General features: G+C 49.8%; 1 protein-coding gene and 2 non-coding genes across 5 annotated transcripts in view; 2 read left to right on the forward strand and 1 right to left on the reverse strand.

Annotated features, from left to right (window-relative positions):
- The window catches only part of RCSD1 (RCSD domain containing 1), a 32,753-nt gene extending 22,138 nt beyond the window's left edge, over positions 1–10,615 (forward strand). The window contains exons 2-7 of one of the 3 annotated variants that reach the window (XM_064643559.1): positions 1,152–1,259; positions 3,775–3,864; positions 5,074–5,145; positions 6,422–6,625; positions 7,017–7,740; positions 8,573–10,615. In XM_064643559.1, coding sequence (XP_064499629.1) covers positions 1,152–1,259; positions 3,775–3,864; positions 5,074–5,145; positions 6,422–6,625; positions 7,017–7,727 — 1,185 coding nt within the window. In that variant the 3' untranslated portion in view covers positions 7,728–7,740; positions 8,573–10,615. Of the gene's footprint in view, positions 1–1,151; positions 1,260–3,774; positions 3,865–5,073; positions 5,146–6,421; positions 6,626–7,016 lie in introns of all 3 variants that reach the window. The other 2 variants (XM_064643555.1, XM_064643561.1) reach the window with 2 other exon arrangements.
- A 1,526-nt stretch (positions 10,616–12,141) lies between these two features.
- TRNAP-CGG (transfer RNA proline (anticodon CGG)) lies at positions 12,142–12,213 on the forward strand. Its single transcript has one exon. It is a non-coding gene; the product is annotated as a tRNA-Pro (tRNA).
- A 388-nt stretch (positions 12,214–12,601) lies between these two features.
- TRNAP-AGG (transfer RNA proline (anticodon AGG)) lies at positions 12,602–12,673 on the reverse strand. Its single transcript has one exon. It is a non-coding gene; the product is annotated as a tRNA-Pro (tRNA).
- Positions 12,674–13,558: the final 885 nt, after the last annotated feature.

Here is a 13,558-nt window from a genome sequence, read left to right on the forward strand (position 1 = left end):
GAGGGAATGGTCCACACATAGGCCAGGTTGGTGTTTCAAGGGCCTTTCACCTCCAGCAGCGCTGAAGGAGCGGTTGTGTTCATAAAGCAGCAGGTCCCTCCCAGGCAGAGCAGCGTGAAGGGAGAGGGGAGAGCTCTGCTGGAGTCTTTGGAGAAACAGAAATATATTCTTCTAGCAATGGCCTTTGGGGAAACTTTCTGGCTGAGTACTGAGGCAGTGGGGTGAGAGGTGTGGTGCTGGTCACGCACCACACTGATGGTGGTGGTACAGGGAGCGGAGGTATGAGGTTTCTTACAGATGGTTCACAAGCCTGGTTTCTTCTTCTGAGGTCTCCGCCTCTAACAAAACAAGGATTGTTGGTTACTTATTCTCAGTTCCTCTGGTTTGGTTTTCCCTGGCATCAGACACCAGAGATGAAGAACAAAGGTTTCCTTTCATCAACTCTGATTTCAAGGCTTTCTACTCACGTTGCTCAATACACACATAGCAAAGAAAACAAGGTAAATGTGGGATGACACTGGGGCAGTGTGTTGTGGGAAGAGCTGCATCATCCACACTCCAACACAAGCCTCCTGCTTCTCAGCCTGTTGTCGACCCAGGGGAGGGGAAGCTTCTCTCAGCCGTGGTATTTCCTCTCTCCCCCCTACCCGCCTGAGTATTTCATTGCCAAAAAAGCAGAACAACACAGGGACACATCCCCAAGCAGATATTGGCTTGCTGCAAGGACTGGGAATGGCTTCTCATAGCAGAAGTGCTGGAAAAGGAAAGATGGTGACCAAGGCAGTGAAAAAGGTATGGGAGAGCTGAAGAGGTGCATGGGAATGTACTTTATTGCCCTGCTCCATCTGCTCACTGCAAGGATAAAATGGGGAACAGACACTTGAAATGCCCAGTTTTCTTCCATTGGAAAGTACTGAGTGTAGGCTCTTCAGCAAGAGCTGAAAAGCTTTGCATGAATATCTGCTTTTCTGGAATATTTGAAAATGCTGCTAGATCCTGTCATCCCAAACCTCTTGCTCACAGGCTAGATGATTGATGCCAGATGTGAGGAATTCTGCTTCAAGTCTGTGCTTACTCTTGAACTTTATAACACATACACAGGCTTGCCTTTCCCAGACTTTGCTCGTAACGTGTTGTTCCTGGTTTGTCAGAACAGGCCAGCAGAGACCAACTCAGAGGTGGACAAGTCGGCATCACCCTCAGTGGCTCAGCTAGCAGGGAAATTCAAGGAGCAAGCAGCCAATATCACTGGAAAAGAGGTAAGGAACTCTGCAGCCACCGGTAGGAAATCCCATGGGAAATCAGGCCCTCACCTCTGCCTGTTGGAGGATCAGTGACCCGAGCATGAAGCCACCTTGACTTTGGATCTTCGCAAAGGATTCCTCTCCTCATGCAATGCAAGCTGTGGCAGTATCTTCCATGCTTTGCCGATTTGTGGATGAGAGTTTTGGTAGAGCTGCACCTCAGGACACCCAGACACCGTAACTGAGATGCTGTAAAGCTTGGTAGGGTGCACATATTTAGCCAACAAGAGCAGACAGCAATGCATGCACTATTTGGGCTTGCTTTTGTGGGCAGACAGCAGCAGTGAATAACAAATTAGCTATTACTGAGCCACAGGAAAAGAAAGCAAACAACAGATTATGCAGTGTAGGAAGCCAGTGGCAGGCCATCAGCACCTCATTTGCAAAAGGAGAAGGTTTCCTCCAATTATTCCTTCTGTACTGGTCTGAGAGAAAGCTGCCTCTTTACTCACCTTCGTTGCCTCTTCCCAATGACATTTCAGACTCTGTGCCTATCTCTATCATGCTGAAACTCTGATTTGTTGAAAGCCCACTATGCCAAGCATTACCTCACAAGCTGTCTTTCACCAGCTAAGCAAAACACTAGAATACCTCTCTTAGGAAGAAGGGAGAGACATGGTGTTTACGAAAGGAGGTTGACATTTTAGGAGAGCCCCCTGTATCATTATGACTCTTTTTTACTCCTTTTTACTGGTGGCTTTCTTCTCTTTTAAAACCGAACTGCTCCTATCTGCTGCTCAGCTGATTTCAGCACGTCCCAGGCTGGGCCTAAGGGGACCCTCCCTGTCACCCCTCCTGCCTGGATGCAGTGGTGACCTGTGCCCTGCAGGGCTGACATACCAGCATACATCAGAGGTTAGCACTCCCACAGCCAGGCCCCAGGATGGGAGTAGCCAATCTCTTCCCAAGCACTATTTTTTCCCCTCTAGTCGCCAGTGCACCACTGCATCCATCCCATTACAGTAATTTCCTTTTTTTTAAGGTATGGGATTCAATTGCAATAAGTCCCTCACCCTACAGAAGGCAGAAAGTTCCCAGACCTCTCTTGTGTTATCTGCAGACCTCTGCTGCTCCCAAGCCAAGGCAGTGTGGAGGGGCCTCACTGTGGGGGGAAACTCATTTTCTCCAGAGACAGAGGAGGACAAAGTTTCCTGTCTTTTCTCTCCAAGCCATCTGTCACTTCCCCACTGGCCCTCTCAATCTGGATTCAGATTAATGGCTCAGTGGATGGTCTTTAACCCTTGCCTGACCCATGCCAGCAGAGAGGATCCCATCAACCAGGGAACCTCTGACACATCCACTGTGGCACAGTGCAGCATTTCATGGCTGCAAAATGATGGGGTTTCAGTAAGACATGTTATTGGTTCCTAGCATAAAGCTTCCTTCCTATAAGGATAAGGGCAGGGCTGCTCTTGGCTGCTTAGAGATGCAGCATTGCCATGGCTGGATGCAGCACCAACCAGAAGTTAAGTGATGTTAAGTCTACAGATCCTCCATGACAACCAGCTCTACAAAGGGCAAAGACACCCTGATCCAATTTTTCACATTGCCAGCCTGTGAGAAGACAACAAAATTATCCAAATATTTTATTGTGGATACTATTCAAGATCCACAATATTATCCAATTATTTTGCCTGTTAACACATAAAAAAGTGTGTTAACAGCTTGGCAGGAGACTACAAACCTGGCATAAAAATAGAGACAGCTTGGCTTCAAGACCAGAGCAATAGTGATGTGCTATGCATCTCTTCCTTCCTGGGGAGCTCTCTTGTACTTCTGAGAGCCTGAAGACATTCAGAAGGAATCAGTATCTCTGCCACCAAGTTGTCTTGTTCTTTCTCCCCTGGATAATCTGTTTCTTAGTCAAATTAAAGGTTACACCTGAGGACTTATCCCTGTGAACTGCTTTTCTTCATTCAAGAGAAACAAATGGAATTGAAATTCCAAAAAAGTCAGAATTCCCCTTTTTGTCCTTAAAACCTATCAGATGCAAAACAGGAAATCATGAACCAGGTAGGCAGCTGAGACTTAAAAGGAAATCCTGGTAATGACAGGAAAGAGAACAGTTACAACCTATTCCAGTACGAGGGGGTCTCCAGCAGGATGCTTTGAAGATGAAGTTTCTAGGAAGGTTTCTCCACCCTCCAGAGCTTGGAAGAGTGTCCTTTGCACAAAGCCTGAAGTGTTGTGGCTCATACTGTGCAAAAAGATACAGACTACTTTTCCAACACTAGTATTGGGCTCAAGATGCTGCAGGATTGGGCTCTAGGTGCTACAAACACAGCTGGCATGCTGGCCACATGCCCATGTGCTAGTACCTGGTGCTGCCTTTGGATGACTCCTTTAGGCAAGCTGAGCCCTGCCACCCAAACAGGTCACTGACACAGCATGCCCTTTGGTGCTTGAGTTTCACTCCCTTTTTAAGAAACCTGATTTCCCTGCTGCTGAGTTGGTTGTTTTCTTCTCTTAGGTGCCACCACATAAGCCAACTCGGAGGAAACCACCATGCTCCCTTCCATTGTATTCCCACAAAACTGAGACAAGTGACAATGATGAGCAAGTGAGTATCAATTTAATAGGGGGTAAGACTTTTCCTCTCTGCAACCTGCTCTCTCCTGAGACATGGGTTTGGAGGTTGCAGAGAGGTCAGGCTGTGCAGCACAAGACATCAATCATGCAGAATCAAACCTCCCCCTGCTCACACACATGTACTGACTCAGAGTCAGCTCCATGATGTTTCCTGTAGCATGGATGCACATCCCATTTCCACTGCTTTCATTTTTACCCTTAGCACTCTGATGGATCCATCCAGTTACCACTGTTCAAGAACCACTGGAATTTGTGAGATTTGAACAGTTCTTAGCACAGGGAGCATCCGTGGAGTGTGTTGCCTTCAGGTGAACTCTAGAGGTTTGAGTATAATGGTGCAATAGTTCTGCTTGTGAGATTTTTCCATCTTCAGAAGAAGGGAATAAATAATCCAGAGTGAAGAGGGGGTTTTTCAGCAATACCCACAGAATATTTTCTTTAGGCGTCCTCCATACAGCACCTTGGAATGAGCAGGTCCCACTAAGCTGGCTGCTCCTCACTAAATTTTGTGCTCAGGCCCTTTCTGGTCACTTCTGTCCTTTGTACTTTAAGGTATGAGGTCTACCCACCAAATTTCACATTGTCACCTGCCCTTAGCAAGGGAGTAACTCTTTGTCCTTATATGTCAGCCACATGCCAAATGAGCAGCAAGCTTTAAAATCTTAGATTCCTTCCTTTTCCTTTGGATCTGAAAAAAGCAATGTGCCCCTTCTCAAAGCAGTGCTTTTCCTTTCTCAAACTGTTTTCAGCTTTTCAGAGCTCTGCCTTTCCTGCCACATAGGCCTTTCCTGCCTGTACTAATTGGATATCCTTTAACTCTGTTAGTCAAGTGGTGGCAGAAAGTCTTTCCCCTCACAGAAAGTTCACAATGTTTGCCAACATTAAGGCTTTAAGAAGTAGAATTTTAATCTGTCTGGTCCTGAATAATGCCAGGAGAAACTATGCCATAGGCTACATACCTTAGTGAAGGCAATGTAGAAGCAGAGCCATTACACATCACCTAGCTCAGATGCTTCAAACAGCAGACAATCTCCTTTTCTCCCAGAGAAAGGGAACATGTATCTAGTCCTAGGATGGCTAGCACTTTCTGCTTATCTCTCCCAAGTTTTCTGCCTTTATTAGATTTCCTCTTTTCCACCTACTTTACTGTGAAGTGTTCGTGTTTCATTTTGTTTTGCAGAAGCGGTCTCCAAATGCTTGCCCCCTTCCCAAGGTCAAGGTGAAAAGCTCCCCCATGATTGAAAAGCTGCAGGTAGGTCCTAGAATAACCCACATGGCTTCCTCGGCAAATTAAATCTGACAGGCATTTGTCACAGCTACTTCCCTTGCAGAGCAGTCACAGGGGAAGGGGATCCAGGAGCCAAGAGTGACATCTGGGTGAACAGAGCAGTGGCCTCATACATAAGGACCCAGTCCCACCATACATAAAAAAGGAAGGCAGAGCAGGTCTGGTAAGGGTAACAAGCATCAGAAGCAGTCCAGTGATCCCTGGGTGTGTCCATAAGCACGTCAGTGCATGGGTCAGGATCATTTGGATCTGTGGAGCACATGGCTGGGCATGGGCATGGCAGCAACCCTGCTCAAGTAGGGAGCTGGGGCTGGAGCCTCAGTTTAAATGCAGCTCTCCAGAGAAAGTGAGGGAAACCCTGACTGAGACTTCTTCCAGCTCTTTCTTTGCAGCAGTCTAACTCAGACTGAGTCACCTGCACCCTGTCAGGGACCTGGCCTTCAGCACAGGCAGTTACAACCCTGGCAGTGGGGAGTGTGCTCCGGGCTCTGCCTCTCCCCTGCACTCCCCTCATCTGGATTCCCCCAGTTACTCAAAAACACACTCAGTGCTTCCAGCCCTTTTTGTACGTCTCTGTGGTGCCTGATCCACACTGCTGAGGGCAGCTCAGCACCCGATGGCCTGAAGGCAGGGTGCCCTGGCCCTGCCAGCTGTCCTTCCTGGCAGCATGTGCAACTCCAGAGCCACGCTGACACAACGTACCCCTATTCATATCACTGTCCCTCCTGAGGCACCCAAGGACATTTGCCTTTGAGAGCTGCTGAGTGAGAGCCCAGCAGGAAATGTTTTGCCACAGTGAATCGCAAGCTCGCCTCTTTCCGTGGTCTTCTCACAGCTGTGCAGTTCATTCAGAAGATCAGGCTGGAAAATTGGGCACACACAGGGATGGTTTAAATCTTTTGGTTTAAAAGTGGTTGCTGGCTGCTTGTTCAGATTTGCTTCCAGCTCAGCCACTGTAGACTGTGCTGGCTTGGCTGGATCACTGGAAAATCCCAAAAGGCCCGAGGATGACAAAAGAACATGTCCTGAGTTCCAGTTGCCGGGGAAGGACAAATGTCCAGTCATAACTTCTCTGCCCAGACTTGTTTGTTGACAGTGTCACCAGGAGAGACCCACAACCAGAAGGTCTGTGGGCTGTGACAGCTGAGAGCTGTGGCAGAGCGAGGGTTCCCCTATGTGGCTGTCGTGTGTAGCACACGCCGCTGTCATTCACACTCCTGACGGGGACTTTTCTTTGCAGGCCAATCTGGCTTTTTCTCCAGCTGCTCTGTTGCCGGGAGTGTCTCCCAAAAGCCCTGGTCTGAAAGCCCTGGTTTCTCCATTCAGCACACCTCCCTCGACACCCACCAGCCCAGGGACTCAGACCCAGCCCAGTGAGGCGAGTGAGACGCCAGTCAGCTTTGATCAGCCCCCGGAAGGCACCCAGCTGCAGTTCTACAACAAGGTAGGATATGTGCTGGAGTTTATTGCTTGCTTATCCCCTGGGGATGAAGAGGAAGAGAAGGCTGAGACACCCAAAGTCAGCAGCATCTGTGTAATGAATGCAGTATCCTTGGTTTTAGGGTTCTAACTTGGACAAGGGGTCACAGTTCAAATTGGATGGTGTCTGGCACCATCTTTGCAGAAGGGAGGCTTATATTAGGGTGCTGCTTGTCCTATAGAAGAGTCTTTCAGCAGCAGGGAACCCTCTTCTCTCTACCTTTCATTAGCAGAGCAGGAAAAATGAAGCCACCAGGGTATCAACTAAATCTCCCACGTTTTCCTCTGTTGTGCTTTCCTGCTTTTCCAGTACCACTCTCTTGACTGCTCCAATGTCTGCTTTTCCTGCCCCCCAGGTGCGGACGCGAGGATCGATCAAGCGCAGGCCACCCTCCAGGAGGTTCCGAAGATCTCTGTCCGAGTACGGAGACGGGGAAGATTTAGGGCTCAACATCTCCTCTCCAGAAAATGGTGCCAGGGAAGAGGAGGTCTTTAGGCCCAATGACAAGACAGAGGAGGCAGAAACAGGGAGCAAAGAGCAAAAGAAACAGGCAGGGTCTGATGAGAAGCCCCCATCAAGGAGAGGATCCAGCAGGTCAGAGGATGAATTAAAAGGGAGCAAAGAGCAAAAGGAAGAGTCAGAGTCTGATGAGAAACCTCCATTAAGGAGAGGATCCAGCAGGTCAGAAGATGAAGAAAAAGGGGATAAACAGGCAGAGGAAATGAATCCTTGCAAGAGTAACAAAGGGAATACAAAGGAGGAGGAAGTGTGTCGTGATGCCCCAGGGAAGGAGAACTCTGCCCAGCCTACCTCTGGAAACAAGGATGTGTGTGAGGGTCCCAAGGGAGAAGAGCAGCAAGGCACTGCCAGTGAACAGGAAAAGGGGGACAAGGAGAAGGGAGAAGCTGAAGCTGAAGCAAAGGAAAGCAGTGAGAGCACAGACACACAGAGAACATCAGACACTGAAGAAACACCACTGGCACCTGAATCACTGCAGGATGCAGTGGGATTAGAGACTGCCAGTGAGGCTTCACCGTCAGCCACACAGGAGCAGGGCACAGCATAACCCTGACACACAGGTAAGGTAGGTCAGCGTGGTGTGATGCCTCCTAAGACACCAGAGGGTTTTGCTATTCATGAAAATGGCAACTGTGACAGAAATATAACAACAATCTTGCTGCTCCCCACATGTCAAAAGTCTCAAATCTCAGGCCTGCAGATGCTGCAAGGCAGGGCATTCAAAACAACCAGCCTTCCTGGGTAGTGTTACAGGGAGAAAGGATGGAAAAGAAGCAAAGCTGATTCTAGATTCAGTATAATGGAGAGGCTCTGCTCCATTGCTGTTTTGAATGCAATTTGAAAGTACTTACAGTAAAAAGCACATTTCCCCAGCAGTAACCTTGTATGTACTATATCAATTATGCCTCCTTACATACACATATTTATATGTGAGCACACATTGTATATATACATGAATACATATATATATTCTCTCTCTCTCTGTGTTTAGCTTGTTAGCTTTGCCAGCAAAAAGTTGTGTGTTTGCACACACACCAGTGCATGATCAGCCCTGGAAGCATGAAAACATGGCCCTTTGCCACTTGAAATAAAAGAGGATTTCCACTGGCTGAAGCAGGGCTTGATTCCATGTACCTTCTTATGTATTCTGTAACCACTGATAACGTAGCCACAGATGCCTGAGGAAACGTCTCATTCCACCTCACCACCTGTCTCCTCTTCAAATGTTTCCTTGATTTGGCAAGGAGCAACTGAAGGAAGGAGGCTGGTGCTCAGGCTGCCTTTGCCTCCTAGCACAGAAACTACCAAAGTACCCCCAGGACTTCCCAGCACTGTATTTACTTAGACCATGATTATTTTTCATTATTTCCTTACTTTTTCCCCTCTCAAAAGGACATACCCAATCAGGGTAGAGGAGACTTAACATGTGAATAGGAGCCATCTAACCCAATCAAGGTGGAAGCTTCTGGAAAACCTTCAGTGGCAGGAGAGGAGCAGAACACAGATATCCCCTGAGGTCCAGACTCCTCACAGAGCTGAGTGGCTCCTTGCTGGCTCTCTGCTCTGTACCATCATATTTTGGGACAGCTGGAACAAGAGACTGGTTTGCAATCTCTTCAGAGTTCAAAACTCAGGTGTGTTGGCTGATGTTCCTCAGTGATATTTGGAAACTGAGACACCTGATACTTGCTGTCCCAGAAGTACTCATCACCCCTCCTGGTCCTCCTGCTCCTTCATCCTGCTCCAAAATGTCTTTTTCTTCTCCCCTGCATTGGTCTTAGATGAAGTTCATCAGTTACAAACATACATGTATGGTGCCTTTTTGGTAGCTTCTTTTGAAATACTTTGGGTTTTTAAACTTCAGTAAATAATGTTTTAATAGTAGGAAACAGTGTTTTCTCCATATGTGCTGTATGGCAGACAATGTGAACCCTGAACACAGGGAAAACTCTTAGAACATTGATCATACAACAAAAAATCCCTCTGAAGTGGGGCTTGAACTGGCTGGTCTGTGAAACAGCCAGCAGGGGCAGGCTGGTAGGTTCTGTGTGCTTCAAAATTGGGGTGTTTTTAGTGCTGGTGGAAAAGTGACAACGAGCAGATTGGATGCAAAGAAAAGATGTGCTGAGTAGGTCAACAGCGCAAGTTTTTTATCTGGCTGTGGGCTCCAGTCCAGATTTAGAAGGCCTGCCTGTCCATCAGTCTTTCTCACTTCCAGACCCTGTTCAGTCTTTTTCGAAACTTAATGTGTGGCCACTGAGAACCACTCAGGATAGAAACCATCCTGGCTTACAGGAAACAGCCCATTAATTTTGGGCAGGTCAAAAAAATCTTAGCTGGCTGAGTTTCCAGTTGTATGGCCTGACTGACTGAATTGGTGAAGGTCAGACAGCCAGTCCCTCCTCAATACTTAGGCACTGTACTGGATTTGCATTCACCCCTGGAGTACTAGTTAAAGTCATGGGCTAGCAGTTGCCAAACCAAAGGAGAAAGGACTTACATCTGGAGACTATTAGTTGCCCGTAAGAAATAAGTTATTTGAGGAAAGATAGATAACAGACCCTCACTTGACCAGTTTCCTGACAGCAGTGCTTGAAGCTGAATAAAAAGCTGCCTTGGCTCAAGACTACGGGGGTCATGTCCACAGCACGTCGTGGAGCTGTGGACAACTCTGGGCTCACTGGAGACAGCGAGCCAGACTTGCCAAAAGCTGAGCTGAGGTGTCAGCCAGCTGTTGGGTGGTGTGAATGGTCAGGGGCCAGTGCTTGAACCCCACCTGAGTACTCAGCAACACAGAAACAGCTGCAGAGACCGAGGGAAGAACCAGCCATCCCAAAGCTCCTCCTAGCAAACGTTAAGCTGAGCAGGGTCAGAGGCTTGGGTTGTCCCTGTCTTTCTGGACACGCACAAGTGTTTCACACAGCACAGCTCCCTTCTGCCCTCAGGCAGGCTCAGCAACACAGCAGAGTTACAAACCTGGGGGGTTTGTGGGATACCTCTTTGTGTTCACCAGCTCTAAAATCGTGAGGAAAGGAGAGGCTCTGTGCCCTGCCTTTCTTTTTCCCAGGTGAGAGCTGTGAGGTAACATTTGCTGAGAGCCAGCAGCTCTGACCCTCCTGTGTGACGTGAGCTTGTTGGCAAACAAAACCTCCACATCCTTTTGAGCCATGCCGTGGAGCATTGTTGCCTTTGAATCCATTGTAATCTGTTTGTTATAGCTTGTATTCCAGGGCAGGCTGCAATCATTCACTGTGCCCCATTTCTTCTCCCAGCAGAGTGTCCCATCTGTATGTGAGTGACTGTGCCTTACTGTATATACAGACATATGTGTGTCTGTTTAAAGAATGTGTATGTGTGTCCCCAGCACGGGAATGGAAATCTGAGGGAGAAACAGAAGAAATAAATGGTGGAATAAAAGCAAAGCAAAACAAAAAATCTGTGTGTTTTGTTTCCTCCTGGAAAGATGAAGAAGTCTGAGGAAGGATGGAGAGAGCTGGTAGCAGCAGGCAAAATAGGGGTGGGATTTCCACTGCCATTAGAACAGTTTAACGTTTTAATATGCTGTGGTTTTTATTTTTGGGAGACAGCAATAACCAACATGCTCAATCACAAAGGAATGTGTTCCTTGGGGCAAGCAGTGACACTGGAGACTGCCACACTTCCTGCCCTAACCCTGCAGGTATCTGGCACCTGGGAACAGGAGAAAGCAAAGCCATCTAGCCTGCTGCCATTTCTCCAACAGCGTCCTTGGGAAGCATAAATAAACAAGGCAACACACAGTGATTTTTCCATTCAGATTTCCCAACTTTTGGCAGTCAATAGTTAAGAGACTTTCTGAGCCAGAAGTTGCACCACCATCTTTGTCCTGGATGGCTGTAAACACACCTGGTCAGATGGGAAAATGCCCTCAGCAAGATTTAATTTATGCAATCCCTCTGGTATGGATGGTGCCTGAAAGATTAAAAAAAAGTTAAAGCATAAACGTAGTGGGCCAGAAGACCTTTATATTGTGGGGCTGAGGACAGAAGACTGAGCAAGAAAGAAGTGGAGAGAGGAATGCAGCACAAGGGCAAGGAGAGAGTGTGTGTGATCTTGGTTCTGTGGGTGTTTTTGGTTGGGCCGGGTTCAATGTAGTGTGAGCCATGGGAAAGTATCGGAAAGGCCAAGCCTGAGAGCAATTACTGAGGGGAGGAACGGGGTTTCTTGAAAGATCTTGGATGCAGAGGCACGGAAATAACGAGGGGGAAGCATTAGCAGGATAGAGCGTATCGGGGGCAACGCGGGATCCAAACGAGCGGCGTGCCGAGGGCTCAGAGACCAAAGGCAATGCTTGTGGCTCCCGTGAGCCCCTCTCCTGCCCACGGGTCACCCTGGGGGGCTCCGGTGGTCTCCGGGTGTCCCTGCGTGTCCCTGCCTGTCCCAGTGGGACCGCCCGCCCCGCCCCGCCCAGCCCCGCCAGGGGGCGCCGCGCACAGCGCGGGCCGGGATAAACCAACGCCGCTGGGGGTGTGTGTCCTATTCCCCCCCTTTCCCATCCCCTGGGAATGAGCTCGCCCGGCTTCGAGCGCCACCGGCCGTGGAGTAGGAATGGGAATGGGAAGGCGGGGAGGGTTCGCTCCTGCGCTCCCGGGAAGAGCGCGGGAGCGGGGTCCGCGCAAGGGAAGAGAGCGGGGCGGCGCGGGGGCCGCCGCACCCCCCGCGGGACTCGGAGTCACCGCTGCCAAGCGGAGTCGAAGGGTCGAGGGAAGGGCGATGCCACGGGTTACCCTGGAGAGGGAGGGAAGGGGGAAATGGGATCAGTTATGGAGAGGAGCGATGTGCTCCGGAGCGGCCGGCAAAGCCACCGCGGGTGCGGTGGTGGCGGGGAAGGACGGACCCACAAAGGCGCTGACGAGGGTGGCTGGGGCGGGAAGGAGGCGGGAAGGCAGTGAACTGCTGAGGCGGGAAAGCTCTGGCAGAGCGGCTCGTTGGTCTAGGGGTATGATTCTCGCTTCGGGTGCGAGAGGTCCCGGGTTCAAATCCCGGACGAGCCCGCTGGGAAGGGGGCGCTCAGCGCTTCCTGTTTTGCCGCCGCGGTTCCCTCCGGGAGCGCTTTTGCGCCTCCGGCCCGCCCGCAGCGCGGGGAAGGCGCGGGAGCGGGGCCGGGGGCGGTGGAACGGCGAGGAGCGACCTCCGGGGCCTGCGGGGTGGGAAAGGTGAGGGGGAAGGCGGGGAAAATTCGGGGTAGCGGCGCCCGGTGCGAGGCGAAGAGGAGCGGCCTCTCCCCGGCGAGTTGTTAACGCTTTTCTTTGCGGTAAAAAGGAGCGGGTGGCTCTCCTTGTCCCTTCGCTGCTGCCGCCGCCCGAGGAACGCAGGGGAGAACGCGGGGTCGCATCGCTGAGCGGAGAAAGGAGCTAAAAAAAGAAGAAAAAAAAAAAAGACGGGCTCGTCCGGGATTTGAACCCGGGACCTCTCGCACCCTAAGCGAGAATCATACCCCTAGACCAACGAGCCGCCGTGATTGGAGTGTTCTCTCCATTTTACAGGAACGCTCCGTTGCTGCCGCCCGCCCCCCATCGGGACAGATCCCGGGCGCGCCGCCCGTCCCGCTTTTCCCGGTGCTCCGGGTTCCTGCCGGGCACTGCGGCAGCCCCTTTGCCCGTGGGTGCGAGAGCTGCCCGTACATGGCGAGCGTTGGACCGCGGCAGCCGGACCACAAACCTCAGATGAAAAAGGGGGAATTCGTGGTTCTTTTCCATAATTCCAAACTGTGCGACGGCCAGGCAGTGGCGACGGTACTTCCCGACCTTACAGGTGAAGATTTTACGCAGACCTGTTTAAACAGAGTCTTCATACAGCGCTGGTGCTGGTCGGTGCTACCTTGGCTCATCTCCCTATGGTAACTAATTTTGCTTATATTCCAAGAAGCTGAGGGGAAGGTAGGCGGCAGAGATGGGGAAAAGAATTGCTTTCATTTCATGGGCTTTTTTATACATCAAGGTTATCAAGAATACTCATGGCTCAAATTGTTCCTTAGCTTCAGTTCAGCACTGGAGTAGCTCATCATTCACATCCCTTTCCATCATAAGTTTTCCTCAGAACACTTATCCTTGCATAGTGGGTGATCCAAGACATTTTTCTTAATCAAATTACGGAAGAATCAAATTGTGGAAGAGAAGACAGAGTGGATCTCATCAATGAATGAAAATTTCTCAAAGGTGGGTGTCAAGAGGGTGGTGCCAGACTGATTTCAGTGATGCCAACAGGACAAGGAGTAATGACCATAAACTAAAACACAAAAAGTTCAACCTCAACATGAGGAAGAACTTCCTTCCATGGAGAGTGGCAGAACGCTGGAACAGGTTGCCCAGGGAGGTCATGGAGTCTCCCTCTTTAGAG

This window comes from Pseudopipra pipra, chromosome 2 (genome assembly GCF_036250125.1).
Source record: "Pseudopipra pipra isolate bDixPip1 chromosome 2, bDixPip1.hap1, whole genome shotgun sequence".
NCBI classification, from domain to species: Eukaryota; Metazoa; Chordata; class Aves; order Passeriformes; family Pipridae; genus Pseudopipra; species Pseudopipra pipra.